The 26,401-nt window shown below is 46.7% G+C and overlaps 1 protein-coding gene across 4 annotated transcripts in view; it reads left to right on the top strand.

Moving 5' to 3' along the window:
• d4 (double PHD fingers d4) overlaps positions 1 to 26,401 on the top strand; it is a 74,573-nt gene that overhangs the window by 33,181 nt on the left and 14,991 nt on the right. For all 4 annotated transcript variants that reach the window (XM_077664754.1, XM_077664753.1, XM_077664756.1 and 1 more), the window contains one exon: positions 22,047 to 22,422. In XM_077664754.1, the coding sequence (XP_077520880.1) occupies positions 22,047 to 22,422 (376 nt within the window). The remainder of the gene's footprint in view (positions 1 to 22,046; positions 22,423 to 26,401) is intronic.

Genomic DNA, 26,401 nt, shown 5'->3' with positions numbered 1-26,401 from the left:
GAAGTGGTAGGTGCTCCGTGCCCAACTTATTTGTGGCAAGGAGCACAGTTACTCTTTCTTTGCTCCTCTTGCTGCCAATGCACAGGTCGCCCTTGAACGTGATCATTTTGTTTAGGAAGGCCTTGAAAAAAAGTGCCGTTTCGTTGGCGTTGAAGAAAGACGTTGGCAGGTTCGTAACAAGCCAGGTATCGGGGAAGCTCAGAAGCTCAGTCGATTTCCAATCAGTGATGCAACATTCATCTACCACTGCCTTCTCACCACACACGTTCCTGAAGACCAGTCTATGTCTTTCTTTGAAGCGTGTAAACCATCCTTCAGATGCACTGAAAGAGTCAATGTTCATTTTCGCTGTGTATCTCTCAGCCTGTTGACAGATCAGCAGCCCGCTCAAAGGAAGTTGCCCACTGCACATATCTGCAATCCATTGTAGCGATGCATTTTCTAACGCTGGGCGCGCTGCCGTCCTGAGCCTTTCTCTTGTTCCAGTGAACTTGCCACTTTCAAATGCTTCGAGCATTTTTTCTTTGTTCCTCACGTAGTCACTCAATGTGCTCCTCTTGATCCCATACTTTTTCATTACCTCTTGCCGAGAAGCGCCTTCACCGACCTTCTTTGAAATCTTCACCTTCGTTTATAAATTATTGTCCGGCTGCTGTGGCCACTTCGCTGGGGTGGCGGCCGCCATCACAGCAAAGCATGACTGAAGTGGCAGCATGCACCAGTCCGCACGCAGTGCGTCTTATCACACTCGTAACACAAAGAAAGCAGCTGCAGCATCAGCAAGGATGTGGCGGCAGTGACAGCCTGCACCAGCAGTCGAACGCAGCAGGCACGAGTCCACACACAACATGGCTTTTACCCACCCGCAACACAAAAGAACGCAGCTGCAGCGTCGGTGTAGCATGGGTGACATGGGCAGCATGTGCGTAGACCCGGTGACAAAGTAAGCCCAGCATGCCGCCCCGTTGTCCTTTGCAGCTTTTAGTGGTTACTGGATGCTCGACCAGTGCACTGGCTGGTGGCTAGTGCCACCTGGCCACTGATTGCTATCTCACTATCATCGCATCTCTCGCGTCCTGCGGCCGTTTCTAGTTTTGTTTGTTTGTGCGGCTCTCCTCGGCTGCGCCGGCTTCGTCGTCGGTTAAGGATGTTTGAACGTCCGGGCTGCCAAGTATGGACGTTGCGATAGCTGTCGCTGGGTTGTCCGAGTTAACTGATACGCGGCTAAATGCTGCCGAGTTAAGGGGAGATGCTGCTCGGAAAAAGAATGTGTTAATGAAACAACGGTTGTCGGACACGCGTCATTTCGGCAGTAGAGCTCCAGAAGCAATGCGAGTCCTTTCCGTTTTACGGCCGACTCTCTGACAGAGATCACACCATCCACAGGCAGGGCACGGCGCGCCATTGACAATATAAAAAAAATTTGAAGTCCCTAGTACAGATCCCTGAAATACACTGGAATGCACATTGGAAAGCGAAGAGTTATGACCATTAACTGAGACGAATTGCGAACGATTAGTAAGAAAGCATTCTATCCCCAATCAACCGCTGTACATCCAGCGGAGATACGATATATGTCCGTTTTCGGATATACGGATATCCGTGGGAGATCGGCGGATCTCCCACGGACATCTGATTCGGAAAGCCCCTGCGAATCTAATGAGACAATTCGTACGTCATGAACCAGGTCTTTGTGATTGCAGCCAGTAATATATCTGGCAGTTCCCATGGCTTTTGATTTCGGGCATTCTGTGTGCTTTTATACAAGTCCATGGGAACTGCCAGATATATTACTGGCTGCAATCATCATATGTTCATCATTTGTCAGAAATGCCTGCCTCTGCTGGTCATACCAGCAGAAGTTTCATGCTGTAGGAAGAGTTACGTGAGCAGACAGTACTTTCATGGTTGAACTTGTTATTCTAAATAGGGATGCTCTGAAAAAACATGAAAACACAAAGCTGTTACTAAAAGTTGAGCCAATTTTTTAAGTGCGAGATACTGCAAGTGAAAAGGTTAATGAAAGACAATACCAGGAGAATGTCATAATTTTAACCCAGCCCTGCTGCAACATACCAATGCAACTCACTGACGTGATGAGAGGTGCACAAGCATTTACGATGCATATAGCACAAAAAACAAAATCGGGCTAGTAGTGTACAGTGCCACAGTGCCAACCGCAGCTTGCAGAGGTATGTTACCTTCCGGCTGCAAAGGTCTGAAAAAGAGTGGAAAAACACGAGCAGGCAATTTTTTTCCAACCAGTTGCATTAGAAAAGATACCACACTTATGTTTCCCTACATATTACTAAAATAGCATTCATTTCCCCTAATGATCCTGAAAATTTTTATCCATCACTGTACAAGTACACTGCACAGAGCAAAGAAAAAGGAAGTGTCAATTGCATGAGGGGAGGAAACTTGCAATGCAGTTCAAACTTACCTGCAGGCTGCTGCTGTACACAGCAGGTATTGTATAGGTCATAGGTCAGTCACATCCACAGTGCATGGCCAAGGAAATAAAATATGAGCAACTTGTACTGCACTTTGTCAACACAATGTGACGCCATGACGTAGCAAAACGTGATCTCTGTTGATACTACCTTGCCCACAAGGTTCACTGATAAAGCAAGCATCCAGCACTAACAGTATATTTGATGATCCACAGCTCCGGCGGAGTAAGGGAGAAAGGTCTGCTCACAATCCAGGGACATGTAGCTCTAGGGGTGCCATAGATGGTACTGCTACCTTGCTCAGCATTGAACTCTGTGGGCATGAACATGTTTGACAAAGCTATACCAATGCACTGCATCATCTGACTGCACTCAGTGCGCAGCGATAGGAAGATAAGTGAAGAATGTGTGACTGATGTTCGCAAATTTCACAGCACACTTCAGCTCTCCTAAGAAATGCTACTGCACAGTGCGAAGTAATGTGCAAAAGCAAAGTACCGTGCCGTAGAAGTTTTGGAAACATCCACTCGACAAGCCTAACATTGAAACAAGTCGATAAGCTGTACAGGTAGACAACTTTTACATCATTTACAACTTAACTGCGCTTTTTTCATGACATGGCGTTATTTAGGCACCAGTACACTCCACACTCTGGCCAAATCCACACCGCAAAAGCAGTAACAAACATTATTCTTTCTGCACTTGTCCTATTGCAGTTGAAGGGCATGAGACAGGCTCGACGCTCTGGCTTCTGAGCTTCGTGGTAGGCTCGTGAACGCAGGCAAACACGTTTGCGGCAGCTACTGAATCGTAATTGTAACTTCCACTCCAGTACAAACAAGTGAGTGTAATTGTGTTGCAGCGCTTCACGCATCCCACAACATCCTCAAAGTAATTTTCAAGCACAGTTACCTCGCAAGTGATAACACCAGACCACTTTCCTCCGAAGCAACAAAGCGTCAGCGTCTCAGCAAGGGATCAGTTCAGTTTCACGAGAGATATAGGTACAGAAGGAGGTCTTGTCGAGTGTATAGGTGACATCACATTTCCAGCGCAGCCAAGCAACCACACTTTTTTTTTGCGCACTGTAGCAAAAATAGACTGAGAGAAGCACATCGCAACGAAAAACGACCACACCGGAAATGCTGCCTGACAGATTGGATCGACTTTTAGGCCCCGCAGGGGGGCGCCTGCAGCTTGCAGGCGTCTGTGAGTGGCGACACCGCGGGTTCCCGAGCATCCGCAGGGACATCCCCACAAGGGGATGATGGTGAATCGTGCATCACCACGGACCCGAGCACCCGCGCTTCGCCGTGCGTGGCATCGCCGTGTCCGGGGAAAAGGGGATCCTGGTGGTTGAGCCGATGCCGAGCGTTTGGACACATAAGGCCCCTCGGCGGAGGCAACACACCACTTTGGCCTCAGCTTCCTGTAGACGGCACCTCCGGCCTGACCCGACCGGGGGAAATCGGGAGTCGCCTTTTCCTATCCTCCCCTCCATCTTTCACGTTCCTACGTTTTTCTCACAACTCTCCTATCTCCTACTCGCTTCTTGGTTTTTCCTTTTTTTCTGGCGGCGAGGGTTAACCTTGTGTGACCAACTACCCCGAGTTGCTTCATATTTGGTTATAGTTGAGGTGTACAGCTGGCGTGGGCAGGACTTGCTTTCTAGTTCCTGTCCCGTCCCCTTGTTGGACTCCGTGGTGGGTGGCTGGCACCATGACCGAAAAACTAAATTTTTTTATGGCTCCCCAACTTTCAAAACCCGATCGCTCTCTCAAAAGAGGGCGGAACGAGGTAAACAACTTTTTCAAAAAAGAAAAGTAACTTTCCCCAAATATCATGTGATCCACTGTGAACAACAAGATAAACAGGCAAGAATAATATCCCCCTTCCTTGTGTCTAAGTGCTTGACTGAAACCTTAGGCATTGGCTATAAGCCGTCAAAAATGGCCAGCGGCGACTTATTGCTCGAACTGTGTGACAATGTACAACACTCTAAGCTCTCCAACCTAACGTCCATAGGGGAAATCCCGGTCTCCGTGACTCCTCATCGCTCACTTAACACTGTCCGAGGCGTAATATCGGAATATGATTTTCTTCACATAACTGAAAAAGAAATGCTCGAAGGGCTCATCGACCAAGACGTCATAGATGTCCACTGAATCAAAATCCGGAAGGACAACAAGGAAATAGACACAAAACACATGATCCTGACGTTCAACACCAGCACCCTGCCCGACACAATCGACGTGGGATATTTGAAAATCAATGTAAGACCATACATACCAAACCCTCGAAGATGTTTCAACTGCCAAAGGTTCGGCCACGGCTCACAGAGCTGCCGCGGTCGCAAAACTTGCGCAAAACGTGCCTCGAATGATCACCAGTCTGATGTATGTGACACAGCCCTGCGCTGTGCAAACTGTGAAGGAGAACATGCTGCATACTCCAGGGCGTGTCCGTCCTGGAAGAAAGAAAAAGAGATAATCAACATAAAGACAAAAGAAAACATTTTATTTAAAGAAGCAAGAAGGCGTTTTGTGATTACAAACACATTCTCCTTCACAGCAAAACAAAACTTCGCTGATGTGGTGTGCAGGGGCGTAGCACCACACAGCACTCCGGCACCTGCCAAGGCCGCTCCCACCGAGCCTATGGCAGGGCCATCCACGCCCCAGGCAGGGTGTCAGCGAAAGCTGCCCTGTCATCGCCAAAGCAGGGACCGCCGTTCCATGGGTCGGCTTCCCGCAGGACCTCCCCCCGTCCGGAGAAACCTGAAACTAACACAACCGCGGCTGCGCGGTCCTCCAGCACCTCTGTTGAGGTGATTGATACAACACCCACTCTGCCTCCATTACAGCGGCGGAACAGCTCTCTTGAGCGAAAAAAAGATAGGCCCCTCATAACGGGCCCACCACATAAGTAAATCCCCTTTCATTTCCTCTCAAAAACACAAACATGGCTTCTTTAATTCAATGGAATGGCAGAGGACTTAATGCGGAATTACAGTGACATAACATATTTTAGGGTCAATGTTGCCTATAGTTTTATGTCTTCAGGAGACCAATCTTGGTCCACAACATGTGCATATCCTGAAACATTATAAAACTTTTATACGCGATCGCAAGCAGACAAATCGACTCTTGGGAGGCGTCGCAGTTGTCGTCCAAAGCGGCGTCCCTGCTCGAGAAATCAAGCTCAATACAAAACTTGATGCGGTTGCAGTCAGCATCGTCAGATATAAAACACTAACAATCTGTTCCGTATACAGTCCTCCACATTTTACATTAACGGTCCATGATCTAGAAGAATTGATAGGTGAACTTCCAGAGCCATATCTGGTAGTTGGGGATTTTAACGCTCACTCCCCTTTTTGGGGAAGCGAGCGCTGCGACTCTAGGGGGCAAATAATCGGAAGATTTTATCCTCTCAAATAACATGTCTTTTAAATGCAGGAAAAGCCACTTATTGTTGCCCAAGCTCGGCAAAAATGAGCTTCCTCAATTTAGCTTTCGCATCACCATCTTTTTTTAAAGGTTTTAAATGACCCTCTGGGAAGTGATCACCTACCTATTATCATCAGCCTCTCATCGTCTACTCCAGTCATCCCCACAAGACCACGGCGCTGGAAACTTCACCTCGCCGACTGGTCACTTTTTACAGCTAATGCCACACTAGAAAAAGAATTTTGTGAAGACCTCACCATAGACGAAATTAACGAAAGGTTTACTACATGCATAATATCGGCCGCTACACTAGCCATACCACAAACAACAGGACTCGTACACAAAAAAACATAAAGTATGGTAAACACAAGAATGCACATTAGCAAAAAAACAACAAAATAAAGCTTGGGGCTCTCTGCGTCGGTATCCAACAGCGGAGAACTTGATTGCCTTTAGGAGGGCCAAGGCCAGAGCGCGATTCATTCGAAGAAATGCCGAGAAATCCTCTTGGCAGAAATATATGTCCTGAATAAACAGCTCAATAACCTAAAAAAAAATGTGGGAAAAAGTTCGTAGATTCAGTAGTGACCATACCCATTTCACACTTCCTCTATCGACTACACCTGGGACACGAACATCATTAGAGGAACAGGCCAACATACTGGGCGAGCATTTTGCTGAAGTTTCCAGTTCGTCCAATTACACAAAAACGTTCCAGAAGCACAAAGCAATAGCAGAAAAACAAAAACTTCCATTTGCAGCAGGTATGCACGAGGACTACAAGCAGCCCATCACACTCCAAGAATTGAATAGGGTATTATCTTCTGGTAAAAAGACAACACCAGGCCCAGACAATGTGCATTACACTATGCTCGCCCATCTCTCTGAGGCTGCCATGCAGGCATTGTTGAAATTCTTTTACAAAATAGGAACAACTGGGAATATACCTGAGGAGTGGAAGAAAGCAAGAATAGTACCTTTTCTGAAACCCGGAAAACCACCAACAAGTCCTAACAATTACAGACCGATAGCCGTCACCAGCTGCATTGCTAAATTTTTCGAAAGTATAATAAGCGTTAGACTGACCTTCACACTTGAATCTCGTCGACTCTTAGATGTACATCAATGTGGATTTAAGAAAGCATGCTCGACCACTGATCACCTTGTCCGCCTAGAAAACACCATCCGAGAGGCACTCATCCACAAACAGCACTGTATCGGGGTCTTCTTCGATTTGGAGAAGGCCTATGATACCACGTGGAAGTTCGGCATCCTCCATGACCTAGCAGAGCTAGGGATCCGCGGCAGGATGCTGAATTGCTTGAACGACTTCCTGACCAACCGCACATTCAGAGTCCGTCTAGGAGCTACTCTGTCAATGACATTCACCCAAGAGAATGGCGTACCCCAGGGATGCATTTTAAGTGCAACACTCTTCATAGTAAAAATGAATTCTTTGGCCAAAGTAATACCCAAGTCCGTAATGTATTCATTTTTTGTAGATGACCTACAGATAGCATACACTTCTTCCAGCATACTGTCCTGGGAGAGACAAATACAAATCACACTAAATAAACTGGCTGCTTGGGCAGAGAAAAATTGATTCAAATTCTCTCCTCAAAAAACAGTAGCTGTTCTGTTCTCATTACGATGAGACCTACAGGTCGATCCCAATCTGTGCTTGAATCAAACCACACTGCCAGTCAAACAGGAACATAAATTTTTAGGTGTCACTTTTGACAAGAAACTTACATTTCTACCACACATTAACAACCTTAAAAACAAAGCATCCCAAGCCCTCAGTGTATTAAAGGTACTCTCGCGAAAACGGTGGGGGTCTGATAGAGCATGCCTATTACAAATATACCGCTCTTTGGTGCGCTCCAAGCTGGACTACGGGTGCATAGTATATGGTTCAGCAGGAGCATCCTACTTGAAACGACTGGACCCTGTTCATAATCTTGGTCTGCGCCTATCAACTGGAGCATATTGAACATCTCCGGTAAATAGTCTATGTTGAAGCTAATGAGCCCACACTAGAGGATAGAAGAGTCACACTTACATGCACGTACATCCTAAAAACCCGTTCTCTTCCTAAACATCTCTGCTATCCCATTGTTACCAAGTGCCCATCTAGAAGATTATTCAAAAATAAACCACATTTTATCAGGCCACTAATAATGCGCTTTGAAGACAAATGTGAAGAGTTATCAGTGCTGGATGCCCGACCGAATATTGCACTAAGACGTGAATATCTGCCACCATGGCACAGCCTCTCTACGGTGTGTGACTTCACACTGACACACGTAAACAAAGAGCAAATGTCACATGAACACATACTGCAAGAGTTCTTTGCCGTACAAGAAAAATATGACACCTACACTGAATTTTACACTGATGGCTCAAAAACAGAAAGTCATGTCGGAAGTGCAGTAATTCAAGGAAAAAATGAAAAAACGATACGATTGCCACAGTATGCATCGGTATTTACTGTGGAGTGTTATGCCATCTTTATAGCCATAGAACAAATTGTAAAACAAAACAAAAAATAGCATAATTTACACCGATTCACTGAGTATGCTCAAAGCGCTGCACCCTACAAATGCTGCTGAACCCATAATAGGAAAAATCATACATAACATAGTTAAAATCACAAAGCAAAAACAACATTCTGCTGAGTCCCTAGCCATGTTGGAATTTTAGGTAATGAGAGAGCAGATGCTTGCGCAGCACAAGCTCAAATTGGTCATATAAAACAATTTAACATACCACAGAGAGATTTTTCTAAATTACTGCACAGTAAACTCGGGAATAAGTGGCAGATTGCATGGGACGAACAGACAAACAACAAACTACATTCTATAAAACCTGTTTTGGGAGAATGGAGATCATGTAAACATCAGGAGCGTTTTACAGAAGTTATTTTGTGTCGACTACGCATTGAACACACACACCTTACAACTTCTTACTGACAAAAAAAAGACAAACCTTTCTGCGAAATGTGTGGCGATGAACTCACGGTAAACCACATTTTAATTGTATGCACTAAACTGGAACAACTGAGGAAAAAATATTTCACAACATTCTACAATGAATACATCCCACTACACCCCATGTTACTTTTGGGAGATCAAGCACTGGTTGATTTTTCAAGCATTTTTAAGTTTCTCAGAGAAGCCAATGTTTTAAACAAACTTTAGATATAAAAAGCGTAACCTTTAACAAAAGCTCTAGCCGTGTGTTTGACACATCATAGCCTCAGCTGCTTTTGTGCCAATTAAATCAATATAACTAACATTTTAGGTCCTTTACACCACCGCTTCATTTGTGTCATGTAAAATCCGGCAGGAGACAATTTTCTATACCTTGCGTTTGGCGCATGATGGCCTTAGCCGCCTATGTGCCATAAAAAACCCAACACAAACGACTTTTAGGCCCATTGCCGCTATCGCTCTGCCGCGGCCCCTGGAAGGAGTTTTAGCTTTGATGGAAGTCTGCATCGCTGCATGCCTCGTTTACCTCGGTGGAATGCTGGAGAACAAAAGGGCGTTAATTATGAGCACTGGTGCCAGAAAGTCATGCAATTAAATCCAGGCTCTTTCGTATGAACACAATATTAAACTAATTGCTGATATAGAAATTTGATTGGCTGAATTTTGTCATTTGCAAAATAAAATACCTTTTCAATTGTCTGAGGAAAAACAAAATACATATGTGATGTAAGCTCAAATTCCTAAAGGGATATTCACGGATACCCACTGGACGTCCGTCCACAGATATCCGCCAGCCATCTGATGATGAATGTCCATCGGACATACTGCGAATCTCCAATGTGTATATCCGGATAGGGACGTCCGTTATTGTGCTCTACATACATCCTCACCTGGCGCCGGAGATTCGTACCTTAATTGGAGGTACCACGGATATCCATAGTTGACTGGGTCCATTTTAAAACGTAAGGCTTAATGTTAAGATTACTAAACTTATGAAATAGTAATTTATGACAGACTGTCAAAAGCCTTAGAAAAATCTAAATATATGCAATCAACGATTGAAGAACGGTCCACAATGCGGTGCAGATTGTGGGTGAAAGATAGATAGTAAAGGTAGGAAAGATAGGCGAAAGGTTTATTCAGACTTTTCCTCGGTCCCTGTGAGTGTAGATGGCATCAGAATCTCTGATCATTAGGCTCAACGTTAAGATTCCTAAGCTTATGATCAGAATCTGTTTGTTAGGCTCAATGTTAAGATTACTAAGCTTATGATGTAATTTTGTGACAGACTTTGTCAAAAACCTTAGAAAAATCGAAATATATGCAATCAGTGATTGAACGATCCAGAATGCGGTGCAGATTATGGGTGAGAGAGTAAAGGTAGGAAAAACAGGTGAAAGTTTATTCGGACTTTTTCTCGGTCCTTGTGAAGTTCATATAAATGGTCACCGACTGTACTGTGAAGGATCGTGAAAAATTCACCAAACTTCATTGATAGTCACAGCTTGACCCCGCAAACAAAGCAGGCCTCCTTAAACCGCCACTCTTGGAAGATGCCGACAACACAGATGATACGCTTCGCTTGGGACGTGAAGACGGCGCCAGTGCTAAGGATCTGTGAAACGAAGTCAAGAAGCTTCCACTGGACTTACATGTAACTGTTTACAACTGTATCGAGTACGACTGTGCAGCTTTCACGTCAGTGGAGCTGGCCATAGATGACATCATTACCAGCGTTTGTGACAAAGAAGATCCCAGTTGAGGATGAGCTGTATGGCAATGGCAATGAATCATACACGAGAAAGTAGATGTCATCCATCCCAGGGAGCCTGCGCCATAAATGCCAAAAGAATCACCGATTTCTTAAAATATACAAGGAATAAACTGCTTGTCCTCCTGTTTGATAATTGCCTTGCCTGCACGTGTGCCCTTTTTAAAGGTGGAAAAATTTCTTTGTGCAAAGCATTTACTACTTTTCATCTTATTACTGTAGATTCTCGGTGATACGATCACAGTTGATATATATTTTGCGATGAATTTCGGTCAGACTGCATTGTGTACAATGTGCAGAATTTTTTATGTTCTCATCACCCTCCCGTGCCATTTCAGATGATACAGATGTTCAAGTCACGACCTCATCCTTGTGTTGCTCGCATAACGCCAGTTCTACATTCGCCAGTTGTAAGGTATGCACCGCGAGCAGTGAGAGGCAGTGTGTGGCCCATGCGTGGCCGACGCCACGATTGCCAGTCACGCTGTACACACCCTAAGTTAGCAATCGCTGACACTACAAGTGGTGCGCGGCCCATACATGGCTAACTTCGGGACCGCCAGTCGCGCTGTAGTTACCGTCAGCATTGAGTGATGGCGCGGCTGTAAATAAAACCCATCATCCATAAACATCTGCATGAATGCATTTTCTGTGGTTCTGCGTACGGATTGCTGGTTCTGAATGATTCAAATTTTGGATCATGCAAATATTTTTTGTGATTCCAGAAAATTCTTTTCATCAACATCCTACTGTACTTTGTTTCATTATAATGAACAGGTCTTCATGGCACTGCGAAGTTCGTTGTATTGAGATTTTACTGTATGAGCTTTGATGCAAGCCATGAGCAGCCTTCTTTAATGTTTGTCATGGTGGGGTAAAAAGGGCCCTTTTTGGCAGATGCTAAGTGACAACGTACACAGCGAAACTGGGAATTTTCGGGGAATTCGGTCAATCTGGAAAAGTCGGGGAATGCCATTCTCAGTCACTATCAGTCAGAGTAATTGACGATTTGAAAAATCGTCCCAGCTTGCCTTGCACGGTTCCATCCTGGGGCCATTCCGAATGCAGTGTCACATAAGCTAGCTCACGGTTCCAGGCTGGGGCCATTCCGAATGCAGTGTCACATAAGCTAGCTCACGGTTCCAGGCTGGGGCCATTCCGAATGCAGTGTCACATAAGCTAGCTCAGGAGCAACGTCTCGCACTTAGATAAGGTGGTTGCGAAAGTGGTGCCTTTTGAAGTGGTGTTAAACACTGCTCCGTTTGAGCAGACTTGTATATAACATGTTAAGGAGTTAAACACTGCTCCGTTTGAGCAGACTTGTATATAACATGTTAAAAGTAATTGATTGCAGTTAAAACTGGATATAACTAAATTGAGAAAAGTGGAATTTTTTTATTACATACAGGCTTTCATTACATAGAGTTTTCGTTTGAAAACTCCAGATGACTGTGCAGTATGGAAGCCTAACTGAAAATTAAATTTAGATAAAATTGCCTAGCACACATGCACAGTAATCCTCCGTTACTCGAAGTCATTAACACAGCGAGACATTTGATGATCTTGTTGATAACGTGAGTGGTGCAGCAACCGCCACCGTCTTAGCGGCAGGCCACAAGACGCATTGCCACAATGCCGATGGGAGAGTAGGAAGCACTCACCTCTTCCTAGTCGTATCTTTCTTAAGCGCCTCCTCAAATTTCTTTAAGACAGCTTAATTGCGGTAACGCAAAAGCCTTTGTGCTTGCATTTGGCACTTTCTACTGGGCCAGCGTCATACATTGCGTGGGGGTTTTCAGTGGGTGCCGCGTGATAGTGCTACAACACGCCAAGCAAGAAGTATATTTACCAGAAAAGTACTTTCGTACTTGGTTAATTACGACGTGTAATTTATATGCTCATAATTACTCATGTACACTTCTAAGACAATTGTGTATTCACTAGGTGCACCTTTAGTCACTGCAGACGTCGAACAGTTGTGGCGTAGAGGAATTGTCCCCGTTTCGCACGCCACAGGCGCGGGTTTGATTCGTGCCTAGTCCCAAATTTTCTTTTCATATTTTTCTTCATTGACAGTTCGTGACCTTGATTGGATTACGGAATGGATTGTGGATTATGGTTTGGCTTTTTGGCTTATGTATTGGATTATGGGTTGGCTTGTTAGATAGCTATGGATTGGATTGGCTAGGGATTGGTGCAAGCGTGACACGTGTGTCCGTGCCACTCATGAGGCAAGAGTGCCGCCACAGGGGCTCAGTAGATGTGCTCTACGGCTGACCCGGAAGACGCGGGTTCGGCCCCAGCCACGACGATTCGATTTCGATGGAGACAAAATTCTAGAGGCCCTGTGTACTGTGTGATGTCGGTGCACGTTAAAGAACCCCAAGTGGTGTAAATTTCCAGAGCCCTTCACCAAGTCGTCCCTCAGGGCCCCGAGTCAATTTGTGATGTTAAAACCCCATAAACCATGAACCCTCATAAGGCAAGAATTGCTTTTGCATTAAAAGTCTCGATCTGCCCGCTGCTGTTGCTTTCGGAAATGGACCCTTCACCTTGCGTTTCCAGTACTCTCCGCTTTCCCTGCTCCCGCCACACGTCTGCTGTTGGCGTTTGAACCATGCGAACAGCTAAGCAGCAGCGGTTGGCACACTTCTCGTCCTGTGCCTTTTTTGCTACGTCCTGTTGTTTTGCGCTTCTTTTGGGCTTGAGTTGTTATAGTGTCACTTGGTGTGACATCACAAAAACAAAATCTGCGGAGACTGCTGCGTTTCCCACAGACAGGCACTGATTGCACAGGAACGCGGCCCGTTCTATCAACTGTCTTTGCTCGTTGCGATTGTAGACGTTCCTTTCATTGTGGTTCTTTATCCTCATGAAGCTTTCGCATTATTCTGCCAAGTAACCCAGTACTAGTTACCTCTTGTGCTACTGCAGAAATATTGTCACGTAGTGGTAACGGCAGTCGAAGCAGCGATGAAGACGGACGAAAGGGTCTTCTAAACGAAAACTGTTTCTTGGGCTGACTTGCACCCAAAATGGACTCAATCACTCGGCGGCGGCGAAGCGACAAGCGTGCTCGGTGGTCGTCGAACAGAATGCCCGCCGCTGTCGGCCGTGCTCAAATTAAAGCTGATAGCGAACTTTCGAGATAAAGAGCGTAAAGTTACTAGAACATTCCGGAACAACGTAGAATCAGCTCTGCCTGGCTGCGATCAATCGAGATAAATCTAGTCGCGTCTTGCGTCGCAAACAAAGCGATAAAGTGATGTGGCGGCAGATTTGAAAAACGAACACGCTGCAAATATTCGCGGCATTACGCCCCTCTCAAAGAAGCATCGACCCGATGCATTAAAACAAATAATGCGACTAGTAAGGAAAAAAAACGGATCTTGCGAAAATAGAGCATGGAAATGCAGCGGCCCTTAGCGCGCATATAACGGCTTCAGACGGACTACATGGACAACTTCTGGTCGTGCGCGGCGTCGCTGGGATGCAGCCATTGCGTCAGGGATGACTTCATAATCCAGTTCACCCAGCTGACGAAGAACCTTGTATGGGCCGAAATAGCGGCGCAAAAGCTTTTCACTCAATCCACGGCGGCGAATGGGCGTCCACACCAAGACTTGGTCTCCTGGCTTGTATTCCACGTTGCGTCTTCGTAGGTTGTAGCGTCTGGCGTCGGACCGCTGCTGATCTTTGATCCGTAATCGGGCAAGCCTTCGAGCTTCTTCTGCGCGTTGAAGGTAGGCGACAACGTCGACGTTCTCTTCTTCTGTAACATTGGCCAGCATGGCGTCTAGCGCGGTCGTGGCCTCCCTGCCATGGACGAGTCTAAAAGGCGTCATTTGGGTGGTCTCCTGCACTGCGGTGTTGTAGGCGAAGACGACGTAAAACAGGATGACATCCCAGGTTTTGTGTTCGGCATCGACATACATAGCGAGCATATCGGCGATGGTTTCGTTCAGGCGCTCGGTCAGTCCGTTGGTCTGCGGATGGTATGCAGTTGTCCTCCGGTGGCTGGTTTGGCTGTAGCGCAGGATGGCTTGCGTTAATTCCGCTGTGAATGCTGTTCCTCTGTCCGTGATGAGCACATCGGGGGCGCCGTGTCGAAGGAGAATGTTGACGTTGGAAAAGGGCCAAGCAAGTCCATGCCAATCTGCTGAAAGGGCCTTGAGGGAGGTTCAATGGGGCTCAGAAATCCTGCTGGTCATGTGGGAGGAGTCTTTCGTCGCTGACAATCTCGGCAGGTTTTCACATAGTGTGCGACATCGGCATACTGTCGGGGCCAGTAATACTTGTCTTGAATGCGGCGGAGGGTGCGAGTAAACCCGAGATGTCCAGCTGTCGGCTCGTCGTGTGAAGCCTGTAGAACTTCTTCGCGGAGACAAGTAGGTACAACAAGGAGGTAGGCTGTTTTGTTCGCTGTAAAGTTCTTCACAAGGACCTCATTCTGCACACAGAAGGAAAACAGTCCTCGCTTGAATGAAGCGGGGGGTGAAGAAACCTTGCCTTCCGGGTACTCGATGAGGCATTTTAGGTCGGGGCCCGAGCGTTGCTGCTGAGCAAAAGAGCTGGGGTTGATGGGCCCCAGGAAGGCGTCCTCATCGTCGTCGTCATCATCGGCGTCAGAGTGCTTGCGTCCGGACTTGTAAACGACGTTGACGTCAAACTCCTGGAGACGTAGACTCCATCGAGCGAGTCGGCCGGAGGGGTCCTTCAAATTGTCAACCCAGCAGAGCGCGTGGTGGTCGCTGACCAGCTCGAACGGCCGTCCGTAGAGGTAGGGGCAGAATTTCGACGTAGCCCAGATGATGGCAAGGCACTCCTTCTCATTTGTCGAATAGTTTGCCTCGGCCTTGGAAAGGGAACGGCTAGCGTATGCGATGACTTTCTCCAGCCTGTCGCTTTTTTGAACGAGGACGGCGCCTAGTCCCACGCTGCTTGCGTCGGTATGAACTTCAGTATCGGCGTTTTCATCAAAATGCGCAAGGATCGGTGGGGACTGTAATCGACGCTGAAGTTCCTTGAAAGCTTCTGCTTGCGGCGCTTCCCATTTAAACGGCACGTCTGCCTTCGTCAGTTGGGTCAGGGGCTCGGCGATGCGCAAAAAGTTTTTCACAAATCGTCGGTAGTATGCGCACAGTCCGAGAAATCTGCGCACTGCTTTCTTATCGGCCGCCGGTGGAAACTGTTCAATAGCAGCTGTTTTCTTTGGGTCTGGGCGTACTTCTTCCTTGCTAACGATGTGGCCTAGAAACAGCAGCTCTTCGTAAGCGAAGTGGCATTTATTTGCTTTCAAGGTTAGGCCAGACGACTTGATTGCGTCTAGTACTGTTCGAAGTCTTTTGAGGTACTCTTCAAAGTTCGAGGCGAAGACAACGACGTCATCTAAATATACCAGACAAATTTGCCACTTCAGGCCTGCCAGCACTGTATCCATTACTCGCTGAAACGTCGCTGGTGCGGAACAGAGTCCAAATGGCATCACCTTGAACTCAAACAGCCCATCCAGAGTGATGAATGCTGTCTTCTCGCGATCTCTTTCGTCGACCTCAATTTGCCAGAAGCCGCTTTTGAGGTCCATCGATGAGAAAAATTTGGCGTTGCAGAGGCGGTCCAGTGTGTCGCCGATGCGGGGGAGGGGGTAGACGTCCTTCTTTGTTATGTTGTTCAAGCGGCGGTAATCCACGCAGAATTGAAGTGTGCCGTCTTTCTTTCTCACTAGAACAACCGGTGCCGCCCATGGGCTGTTTGAAGGCTGGATGACGTCGTCGCGAAGCATTTCTTCGACTTGGTCCCGGATGGCTTGTCGTTCTTACGGTGACACACGGTAGGGGCTTTGACGGAGAGGTCGGACGTGTTGATCCGTTATAATGCGATGCTTGGCAATTGGCGTCTGTCGCACCTCCGGCGATGTCGAAAAACACTCACTGTAGCTTTGAAGCAGATTGTGGATCTGGTCTTGTCTGTTCCAATGCAGGGCTGGGTTGATGTCGAAAGTGGGCGAGTTCTCTTGGTCAGGCGAATCTTCTGCGGAGGGGTCGGAGAGGGCGAAGTAGTCTCGTACGTCAGATATTTCGTCGAAGAAAGCAATCGTCGTTCCTCTGTTAATGTGTCGGTATTCTTCGCTGAAGTTAGCAGTACTTCGGCCTGGCCATTGCGCAAATGTGCGATGCTGATTCCTCGGTCTAGGAGCAACTGCATGTTGCCCTCGATGATGGCTTCAGCGTTAATGGCTTTCGTGGCGCCTACGGTCAGGATAACGCTTGATCGGGGTGGGACGCTCACTTCTTCCTCCAGGACACTCATGGCAACGTGATTTTCCCGAGTTTTCATCGAAGCGATGGCTTCGTCCGTCGAAAGCGTGATCAGCTTGGATCGCAGGTCAATGATCGCCTGATGCTCATTAAAGAAATCCATACCCAAGATCACTTCGCGGGAGCATTGCAGTAGCACAACAAAGGTCGCAGGATAGGTATGTCTTTTGACAGTCACTCGCGTTGTGCATCGTCCTGATGGTGTAATGAGGTGGCCCCCTGCGGTGCGAATTTGTGGGCCGTCCGAAGCCGTTGTGACTTTTCTCAGCTGAGCAGCGAATGTTCCATTCATCACCGAGTAATCGGCTCCTGTGTCGACTAGAGCGGTAACTTTCCGGCCGTCGATAGTCACTTCTAAGTCAGAGGTCCTGGCTCTTGCATTGCACGTCGCGTATGCGAGTCGCGGGTGGGGCGTGTGGTCCAAGCTCTTCTGAGTGGCGGCGTCGTTTTCAAGGCAGCCTGCGTCGTGGTTCTCATTGTGTGTGGTGTCGGTGCAGCGAGTGCCGGTTCTTCATGCGGCGTCGCAGGTGCAGCGTCTTTATGGGGCGTGGTCGGTGGAGGATCTTCGGCGTTTCGCTCTTGAGCAACCTCACCTCCAGAGGTTGCTGCCTTCAGTTTCCCGTACGGGGGCTGGGAGACCTTCCTCGTACCGCGGCTGCGTAGGTGCGACGTGGCGACGCAAAGCGCGAGGTTGACGGCGATGGTGAGCGCGAAAAGCGGTTCGGCATGTACTCTTCTCGACGCAGGTACTCGTCGATTTCCTGCAGACGTTGTCCGAAGTGTGGTCGTGGGGCGTTAACGGCAAATCCTCGAGGACCGATACGTCGGTACGGGCAGTGACGAAGAATATGGCCGGCCTCACCGCAATGGAAGCACAACGGCTGGTTGTCGGAAGTCCTTCAGGCGTCGCATTTCCTGGGGATTGAGCGTCGATCGTAGGCTGGGTGGGCGGGGGCAGAGAGGTGGCGTTCGGGAACAAGTTGTTCATGTCGGACAGGATGCACGAGTTGTCGTTGGGGCTGAGGAGTCCTTACTGCAGCGGCGTTGGTCATGTCCTGGGGTTCTGTGGCCGTCGGGGTGCCAAGTGCCTGTTGCACTTCTTTCCGTACCACATACATCAGAATCGCTCCTTGTGGCTGTGGGGAGGATGACAGTAATTGGCGTAGCTCCTCTCGGACTATTTCGCGGATAACCTCCCGCAAGCTGGTGGTGGCCGGCGTGTCCGAACGGATTGCACAGGCAGAGGAAGGGCGATTGTACTGCCGAGCTCGGACGTCCAGGGTCTTCTCAATCGCGCAGGCTTCTTGCATGAATTCCTCTACTGTTTTTGGCGGCTGGCGGACGAGGCTTGCAAAGAGTTGTTCTTTTACGCTGCGCATTAAAAACTGAACTTTCTTTTCCTCGGTCATCTGGGGGTCGGCGTGATGAAATAGGTGCTTCATCTCCTCGACGTAACCGCGGACGGGCTCATTCGGAAGCTGGATCCTGGACTCGAGGAGTCGTTCGGCTCTTTCTTTCCTCACGACACTGGTGAATACCTTCAATAGCTCTCTCTTGAATAGCTCCCATGTCGTAAGGGACGACTCGTAGTTTTCGTACCACGTGCGTGCGGAGCCATCCAATGAGAAAAACACGTGTCCAATTTTTGCCGCATCAACCTACTTGTTCAATAACGCCACGCGCTCAAATTGGTCCAGCCATTTTTCAGGGTCTTCGCCTAGGGATCCATTGAAAGTTGGCTGCTGCAGTATGATCGGTGTCGACATCTTCGGCGAGGTTGCTGTGCTCGTAGCAGCGTCTTTTCGCTGTCCGGTGTGGTCTGGCAGTTTCCCGAACTCAGGCTCTTCTCTCTGGAAACGTCGGCTGGCTCGCTGAGCTGCTGGCTCGTCCTCGGGTGCGAAGCGCTGAGGACTGGCTTCACGACTTGAAGGGGGCGTCCGGAACATGGAAGGCTACCCCGCACCTCCACCAGATGTCACGTAGTGGTGACGGCAGTCGAAGCAGCGATGAAGATGGACAAAAGGGTCTTCTAAAAGAAAACTGTTTATTGGGCTGACTGCACCCTAAATGGACTGAATCACTCGGCGGCGGCGAAGCGACAAACGTGCTCGGCGGTTGTCGAACAAAATGCCCGCCGCTGTCGGCCGTGCTCAATTTAAAGCTGATAGCGAACTTTCGAGATAAAGAGCGCAAAGTTACTAGAACATTCCGGAACAACGTAGAATCAGCTCTGCCTGGCTGCGATCAATCGTGATAAATCTAGTCGCGTCTTGCGTTGCAAACAAAGCGATAAAGTGATGTGGCGGCAGATTTGAAAAACGTACACACTGCAAATATTCGCGGCAATATGGATGATTTGGAGTGTACTGGAAGAATTTTTTTTTTCACAAGAAGTAACAAACCCAGTGCATATTGCAACACATGAAATTGTAGGTTATTAGTTCACTTCTGAAAGAAACAAACAGCAGAGTTGTGTGTGCAAAATTACTTGAACATTTATTAGTCAAATATGGCAAAAACACGGAAAAAATATAAAGAAAAAACAAATTGCCGGCTGCACTAAGCACGAACTTGATTAGACGAAAACTGGAATGTGCAAACTTTTTCTCATCTTTATAGCTGTCATTCGTCTAAGTTTCAGCTCTGAGGAAAAATTATTGCACTTTCCACGGTCGGTCAAGTCAGTGGTCACGATTGTGGTGCCACTGTGAAAAGCAATCACGTGAAGATGTGAATCAGAGGTAGACTTGACAGGTGCTGTACATAACGTTTGATCTTTGTTCGTGTATTGATCTCTTATAGCAGAGCTTGCAGTTCTTTATTCTCTGCATTTTTTTTTTCAGTTGGTGACGAATGGATTGTATGGGAGGATTGGGGGCGTGGACTTCTACCTCATCCATACTCACTTTTGTAGGTTTGTTGAATGAGCTGCTTCCTGAAAGCCAGCTGATTAAATTTGGCGTTTTGGGCAAGCTCTGGAACATCAGGATCAGTGAACTTTCATTGATGTGGTTCAAAAGCCAGGACACTTTCCAAGTCTTGCCATTAGATGCAGCCGTCTCCGAGTCCTCTGGGTCTGTTACATGCAGAAAAACAAGCAAACAAAAAACCAATTTCGGCAAATTTTATTTGATGGTTGAATGCCAGAACAGATGATTCTTCTATTCCAATAGAGATATAGTCGCAGCAGGTCAACAACAATTCCCATATGTATGATGATTCATTCCAATGAACTTCACCTCTTCCCATGAGCAGTCATGCCGAACATATGTTTGCTGGTCCAAAATCTTCATCCTAGCATACTTATTAATGTTTTTGTACACAGTCTTTGTACAGTTTTTGTACACAGGTCGAGCACATCTCCAAACGCCACTCCGCAACGATGCGCCGACATGGCTGTCATCTCAGTTGAAAAGCATGACGCAACCTTGAGCATTTGGCAAACTGTCTCGGGTATATGTTGTGAAGGCCCTGAAGTACAAAAATAAACCACTCTCCTCAGTTACAAAAACCGCATGCACCGTGGAAAACATAGAGCGAACGAAAACAAAACTTACGTGCGAATACACGCTGACGTTGCAGGCCCCTGAGATGAAGTCTCGTTGTCGGAATCGAAGTCCGACGTTTGTACATCGTTGGCTGACTAATCACCACTGCTTTCGTCGCAAAAACCGGAACCGAAAGCGACCGAAGCGCTGGGTGTCAAATTTCAATTTCAAGGCGCGCATGTCGAAGCGGACGCCATGTTTGCTGGATGACACTGCTGCGGCCGTTGAAAGTTTCATTCTTCACAGAACCCCCTCACGTTCTAAACTGAAAACAAAAGCTGCAATCATGAACTTAGTTCTATAAAAACAACCTAGATGGCGCAGCATGTCCACAAGCGTCGAAATGAAATTTCGGCAGCTGTTTGAAAACGTTCGTCATATGCGCCCGGTCGCCTATAGCACGGTAGCGAAAGAGTTAATGGGTAGCAGTTATGACGAGTTCAATATGTCAAGCTCAACCGCTGCAATACCTTCGTTACATAGAGTTTGCTAATATACACACTTCAGGGGGGGCAGCGTTAGAGGAATATAGAAACTCTAATGTCCAGGAATTCGTTATGTCCAGGCTTGTAATAGTTGTGCACGTGGGGATGTCTGCACATGCAAGCCTGAGTGGCCTGCATTTGACTAGTTCTGTGTTGTGCACATCACAATTCAGCACAGTGTCAAAGCGGCATGTCATATTTAGTGAGGTTGTGTTTCATCTCCTTAGAGCATGAACAGCAGCAAAACATGGCTCTTTGTGGTGGTGCACAAAGTTAGCTCATGTTAAAGCAACGTGCTTCCCTCTGGCACATGAATCAAGATGTTCTTCAATGTCGCTACTGATGTGTTCATAAGGAAGCATAAATGAAATGCCAAAGAAAACTTTGAAAAGCAACTGCAAGGGAAATTATCAACACATGTACTGCAACAGACTGTAGACCAAGCGAGCCGCAGCAGCTCATTGTTATCCGTGTGTATTTGTGCAATGCTAATAAAAGACTTTTCCAGGGCTGTAATTGACCACTGAAATCAGTTACATTTCGGTTGAAGTAGTTGTAATTGGCTGCTTGTTTTCTGAGACTGGATTCTAAGAGAAGGGAAGTGTAGTAGGGGGTGGCAGAAAGTTAGGTGGGCACAGATGAGATTGAGAAGTTTGCAGGGATAGGGTGGCCGCACTTGGCACAGGACAGGGTTAATTGGAGAGACATGGGAGAGGCCTTTGTCCTGCAGTGGGTGTAGTCAGGCTGATGATGATGACCCTTTGTTTTCTGTAATCTGTAAAAAACTGCTTTTTGCGAGTTCCATGGAGTGCTGGGGAGCTAAGAGTATGTATCACCAGCTTCCAGCTCTGCGTTGCATGTGCCTGTGGGGAGACATTTATAGACGCTGGTGACATGGGCTCATAACTTCTATAGTGCTACATAGAACTAGTGAGAGTCCTATATGACTTATGCATGTTGCCATCTGCCTCCCTGGTGCCACTTGCGAATCGTGTGTTGAGCCCAATGTGAGGAATCCTCTCCCGTGCAGGAGGACAGCGGCGGATCGAGCAGTGCGCCCTCGGGAGATGGCCCCTTTGGAGGAGCACGCGGTGGTGGCGGTGGCCCCTCGGGGGACAGTCCCCTGGCTGGACTGCGAAAGTTCCAGGACTCATTCCTCTCCTTCCTGAAGACACCCGGCTCATCGGAGGAGGGCGGTGCCCCCACCGGTCCCCCGCACCAGCAACCGCCCATGGGTGGTCCCGGAGTGCAACAGCAGCAGCAGCCGCAGCAGCAGCGCAGTGCCAGTGGGAAGCCCCTGGCCAACCCCAGTCCCTACTGTGACTTCTGTCTGGGCGACAACGGCGAGAACAAGAAGACCCGGCAGCCTGAGGAGCTCGTCTCCTGCTCAGACTGTGGACGCTCGGGTGAGCGGACCCTGCTACGTGCATCATGTGGTGCAGTGCAGTGGCATAAGGAACTTGGAAAGGTTTGCTGATCGCCCCGATAAAAGGAGGCGGACCGAAGCCACAGCAGAGTTCCTGCAGAGAACCAAAAACACTTTCGCAAAATATCATGTGATCCACTCTTGAATCCAAGAAAAACCAGCCCGAATATTGTCCCCATTCCTGGTGTCAAAATGCTTGACAGAATCCTTAGGCTTTAGTTACAAAGTCAACAAAATAGCCAGTGGAGACCTTTACTCAAACTTGACAATGAAGCACAGCATGCAAAGCTCCCAACCAATCAGTCTATTGGGGATGTTCCTGTGACCGTCAGTGCACATCGAACCTTAAATACCGTCCGTGGCGTAATATCCAACACAGACTTCCTCCACAGCACCGAAAAGGAAATGCTATATGGCCTTGCTGAACAAAACGGGGTCAATGTCTAGAGAATTAATCACCATACGTAAAAACGATAAAGAAATTCCTACAAAGCACTTGATCCTAACATTCTATGCAAGCACTACCTGAAACAATAGAAGTGGGATACCTTAAAATCCAAGTCTCACCATACATACCAAACCCTCGCAGATGCTTTAACTGTCAAAGATACGGCCATGGGTCAAAACAGCTGCCGCAGTCGTGAGACCTGCTCGAACTGTGCTTTGAAAGAGCACGCAAGGGAGAACTGCGTTGCAGTGGCCGTTCCTCAGTGCCAACTGCGAAGGTGGCCACCCTGCTTACTCCAGGTCTTGTCCAAGATGCAAAAATGAAAAAGAAATCATAACCCTGAAAGCAAAAGAAAACATATCATTCAAAGAAGCCAGAAAAAGGTTGACACTGACAAATTCATTTGTATTCACAGCAAAGACAAACTTCGCGGATGTGGTTCGTAAGGGTGGAGCACCACACCTGGCTCTAGCCACTGCCCAGGCAAAGCCTCTGGCAGGGCCATCCCCTTTCCCAGGCAGACACAGCGAAGGCTGCCCTGCCACCCGGGAAAAAGGGCCCGCCAGCATTTCAGCCGGCCACCTACAAGGCTTCCCCCAGCCGGGAGAGGCCTCTAAACAACACACCCGCGGGTTCTCCGCGGCCGTCCAGGACCTCTAGTGAGGCAATGGACGCAACTCAGAATTCGCCCCTGCTACAGTGGCGGCACAGCTCTCTTGAGCGAAAAATAAAAGACAGGGCCCCCATTACAGGACCCTTAAAACCTTGAACAAGTTTGTAACTCCCTCCTTAAAACTTAACTAACATGACATTCCTAATTATTTGGAACTGCCGAGGACTTTTAAAAAACTACAGTGATGTGACAGATCTTTTAAACTCTCTTTCCCTTGTGGCTTTATGCCTACAGGAAACTAATTTAGGTTATAAACATACAAACATTTTAAAAAAGGTATAAAGTCTTTCGGTGCAACCGAGAGCAAGTGAGTAGGTAGGCTCTCTGAAGGTGTTGCGATTATCATCCAGTCAGGTTGAAAACCAAATTTGAAGCTGTTGCAGTCACTGTTGTCCATTTTAAAACTATCACAATATGTTTCATGTATCTCGAGCCACACCAAATAGTTACAATTCAGGACATGGAAACACTTCTAGAACAGCTAACAGAGCCATATCTCTTAGTCGGGGATTTTAATGCACAGTCCTTTTTCTGGGGAACTGAACAAACTAACACTAGAGGCTGCGTTTTAGAAGATTTTATTCTATGCATTAATGTCTGTCTACTAATTTCAGGAAAGCACACATATTGCACCCCAAGCACTGGAAAAATGAGATGTTTAGTTAGCAAAATGGAAACAAAATAAAGCATGGGGAATTTTTTATAGGTACCCTACTCATCAAAATCTTGTAAATTTCAAGAAGGCAAGATGCAAAGCGAGGTATATCCGTCAAAGCGCTGGAAAAACATCGTGGCAGAACTATATAACAACTATAAACAGTTCAATAACATCGAAGAAAATGTAGGAGCAAGTTCATAAAATAAATGGCAGCTGCTCCCCTTTCACAATCCCTTTTGTCACAGGCCCAGGCACACAAACAAGTATTAAAGAACAGGCAGACATTCCAACTGAACATTTTTCTACAATTTCTAGTTCCGCACATTACACAGTCATTTTGAAAGCACAGAATCGTAGCCGAAAAACAGACTCCCAACAAGTGGCGGTTTGAAGAAGCCATATAATAACCTAATTACACTCGAGGAAATCCATAAAGTACTCTCAGCTGATAAACAGACAGCACCCGGCCCTGATGGAGTACATTATGAGATGCTGGCAAACCTTTCTGAAGCCTCAGTAGAAGCACTTCTAAAATTTTTTAACAAAATATGGAAACTAAGAAAAATACCAGAGGTTTGGAAAAAAGCAGTTATTGCACCATTACTGAAGCCTGGAAAGCCACTGCTGCTAGCTGCAGACCCATAGCACTCACAAGTTTCCTCTCCAAATCTTTGGAAAGTATGTTGAATATCAGGTTAATGTTTATCCTCGAAAGCCGTGAACTTCTTGCCATCCGCCAATGCGGGTTTTAAAAAAGATGCTCGAAAACTGACCATCTTGTGTGCCTCGAAAACGCTGTACGAGAAGCCTTCATTCAGAGGCAACACTGTCTAGCAGTATTTTTTGGCATGGAAAAAGCTTACGACACTACCTGGAGGGTTGGCATTCTCCGCGACCTAGCAGACCTAGGTATCCGCTGAAGGATGCTGAACTGCCTGAAAGATTTCCTGTCGAAACGTTTATTTCATGTACGCCTGGGTTCAACACTTTCCGAAAAATTCACTCAGGAAAACGGGGTACCGCAGGGGTGCATTCTTAGTGCCACACTCTTTATTGTAAAAATGAATTTCATATCGAAAATAATTCCAAAGTGCATCATGTAGTCTGCATATGTCGACGACCTTCAGATTGCATGCACATCATCCAGCTTATGAACCTGTGAGAGACAGATACAACTCACACTAAACAGACTAGTGGTTTGGGCACACAAAAACGGGTTTAAGGGGGGACGAGGGTCTTAAAACTAACTTTTTTTATTTATGGCTAGAATCTCATGAAATTTTGCAAACAGAAGCGTTTTTCCCTTCTGATTCCAAAAATGAAATCATAATTGAGGTGATTGTCTTAGATCAAAAGTTATCTTACAGTCTAGAGCATAATTAGGTATTTCTTATGCAGTTTTAATGAACTTTCTCATTGAGTTTTGTTGCTTTTCATTGCATGAATTCACAGCCGGAGAGTTCCCATTCCCGATGACATTCTTCATTTTTCTCTAAAGGCATGTCATCCTGATATATTATGTCGAGAGTAAAAGGTCACAGTATTTGACACTGAAACTCGTTAAGCTAATTGCAGATTGCTATTTATGCGTGGCCTAAACAAAAAAAGTAAGAATGTCATCGGATGCCTTATTTCTCTCCGAAGAAAATGGTACCAAGGTTATTCTTGTGAGACAAAATGAAGTTATCAAAATCCTGCGTAAGGCTGAGGAGATCGACCAAAAATATGAAACTGAGAAAAATGCATTTGAAGTTTGATCATACGTTATAAGATGAATGGTCGGTAGCTTCACTGTGATATTTCCCACCAAAAATGACATGTTCTTCCCATTTCCAAAGCTGTCTTCGGATTCTAAATATGTCAACTAAAAATGAAGATATCACAGACAACCTAAGGTCAATATGGCAAATTCCATTAGGAATTCAGCAAATTTTTGTGATCTGAAATCTAGCCAAGAAGGTGGCAATACTTTTTTAATGTTTTGCCAGTTATTACCGTAAAAACCGGACTATAAGTCGGATCGGAATATAGGTCGACCCCCTAACGAATTCTAAAAATGAAAAAAAATCTTTTCCAATGGAAAAAGTACCAAAAGACACCCTTACCTTGAAACAAATGCAACTCAACAGGTTGCACAATGGTGACAGTATTTATTTTCGTTTAAATGCTGCTCGTATGTA

This window comes from Amblyomma americanum, chromosome 5 (genome assembly GCF_052857255.1).
Source record: "Amblyomma americanum isolate KBUSLIRL-KWMA chromosome 5, ASM5285725v1, whole genome shotgun sequence".
Classification (NCBI taxonomy): domain Eukaryota; kingdom Metazoa; phylum Arthropoda; class Arachnida; order Ixodida; family Ixodidae; genus Amblyomma; species Amblyomma americanum.
This window is presented reverse-complemented; position numbering and strand designations above follow the sequence as displayed.